This window comes from Galendromus occidentalis, unplaced genomic scaffold (genome assembly GCF_000255335.2).
Source record: "Galendromus occidentalis unplaced genomic scaffold, Mocc_1.1 scf7180000076988, whole genome shotgun sequence".
Taxonomy (NCBI): domain Eukaryota; kingdom Metazoa; phylum Arthropoda; class Arachnida; order Mesostigmata; family Phytoseiidae; genus Galendromus; species Galendromus occidentalis.
Genome location: NW_003804977.1, coordinates 1 through 2,069, shown reverse-complemented (window position 1 = coordinate 2,069; position 2,069 = coordinate 1). Strand labels below are relative to the sequence as shown.

The window sequence follows — 2,069 nt, the reverse complement described above, 5'->3', positions numbered from 1 at the left end:
ATGCGTCTGTCTGTCCCACTGGGAAAGCGCATTCAGATTAAGGAGGATATTCGCCACCTCCTCCTTCTCCCTCGCATAACTCTGCGCGCTCTGTACCGCATTCTTGGTAAGCTCAACGCCCTGACTACGATTGTGCGATCGCTTCGCTATCACTGTGCCTCGCTCGCGAAACTAGTTTTCGAAACCACACGACAGTCGCATACTCTAGACGTGCAGCTCCGCCTGCCGACCGCAACTCGCGTAGACCTTCTGTGGTGGGAAGCGAATCTAGACAATATCGCGTCCGGGCCCATCCGGCCTCCGTTGGTCTCGCTAGAGATCACCACCGATAGCTCTCTAGAAGGATGGGGAGCCTGGACCGACGGCCGAGCCTCTGGCGGAGCATGGACGTACGACGACAAACGTCTGCATATCAACGCACTCGAACTCAAGGCCGTGTTCCTAGCAGTTCAATCGCTCGCCGGGCAGGTGTCCGACACTACAATTGCAATACGTACGGACAGCACTAACGCCATGCACTGCATCAACAACTTCGGCTCCCTGCGATCTCCGAAGCTCGATCGCCTGTCCCGCGAACTTCGGGCGTGGGCATTTGAACGCAACGTTCACCTTAAAGCCTCACACATCCCTGGAGTGCATAACGATATAGCTGACGCCCTCTCGCGTACAGTCTGGGACAACCACAGTTTCTCCCTCCACCGCTCGGTCTTTGACAGACTCAATATGACTCACGGCCCGTTCGAAATTTGATCTCTTCGCGGACTTCTCGAACTACAAGGTGCCCCTCTATTTTAGTTTGGCTCGCCGACCCTTTCGCACATAGCATTGACGCTTTCCTGGCACGGTGGGACCCCTGGTCCAACCTCTACGGTTTTCCTCCTTTCAAACTGATCGACCGTACTCTTGCCTACTTGGACTCGTCCCCTACGTGCGAACTCACGCTAATTTGCCCCTTCTGGCCCACACAGCCCTTCTACACGGGTCTCTTGCGCCGATGCATAGCGTGCCCAGTTCTGCTGCCGACCTTCAAAGACCTCCTCCTCGACCAGAAGGGAGATCCTCACCCTCTCCTACTGTCCCGCAAGTTAACGCTAATAGCGTGCAGGAGATCGGGCGCCTCGCCCCGATCTCCTGTCACGAGAAGCGGCTTACTTTCTGGAGCACGCTATCCGCGACAGCACGAAAGCCGCGTACGCTGTCTGCTGGAGACGCTGGCTTCGTTGGTGTGAATTCCGACGTGCTCCTACCACTAAAGTCCCTGTAAACCAGGTGTGCAACTTCCTGGCCGATATGGCCACGCGTGGATATTCTTACTCCTCTATCAACTCCTTCCGGTCGTGCCTCTCGTACAACTAGACTCCAATCGAATCGTTTAAAATGGGAGCTCATCCTACTGTGTGCCGCCTCATGCGAGGGGTATTCAACGTGAAGCCACCCGCAAAGCCCCTTGCGCCCGTCTGGGACGTTGAGCAGCTCCTGAGCTACATGGACGCGTGGGGAGCGTCCGATTCTTTGCCCTTGCTTCACGCCGCCTACCGCTCGCTGCTCCTCCTATTACTCACATCTGCCGCCCGCATAAGCGAGATTGCCGACCTCGTATATCCACCGTCGTCTCGACAACCTCACGAATGGGATCTCCGGTGCCCCTTGACGGCCTTGACGAGATACGTGGCACTCACGGCGCCCCACCGCCACCCGCCGGGTCCTTTATTCCTCACAACCCGCAGGCCTTTCCGCCCTGCTTCGAAAGACACCTTAGCGCGATGGGTCAAGTCCGTTCTCAGCGACGCCGGCATAAACGCCCGGGTTCATACCGCACACTCCACTCGTGCCGCCTCTACCACCGCCGTCCACCTCCGCGGGGTTCAGGTCCCAGACATCATGCAGACCGCACAATGGACTAAGGCATCAACCTTCTACAATCACTACTACCGGCCTTCCCCGCCCTCTGCCATGTCCTCCGCCGTACTCGGTTCGCAACGTTAAAATCGCTATCTGCCCTCGGTGAACGAGGAGATCCGACGAAGTGGAATTCGTCAGCCTAGTCGACTCACGCAGTGGGAAGACTC

The 2,069-nt window shown here is 57.3% G+C and overlaps 1 protein-coding gene across 1 annotated transcript; it reads left to right on the top strand.

Annotated features, from left to right (window-relative positions):
* Window positions 1-1,377: 1,377 nt before the first annotated feature.
* On the top strand, window positions 1,378-1,986 carry LOC100907979 (uncharacterized). The gene has a single exon (XM_003740527.1). It carries the CDS (start codon window positions 1,378-1,380, stop codon window positions 1,984-1,986), a length of 609 nt encoding a protein of 202 aa, XP_003740575.1.
* The last annotated feature ends 83 nt before the right edge of the window (window positions 1,987-2,069 follow it).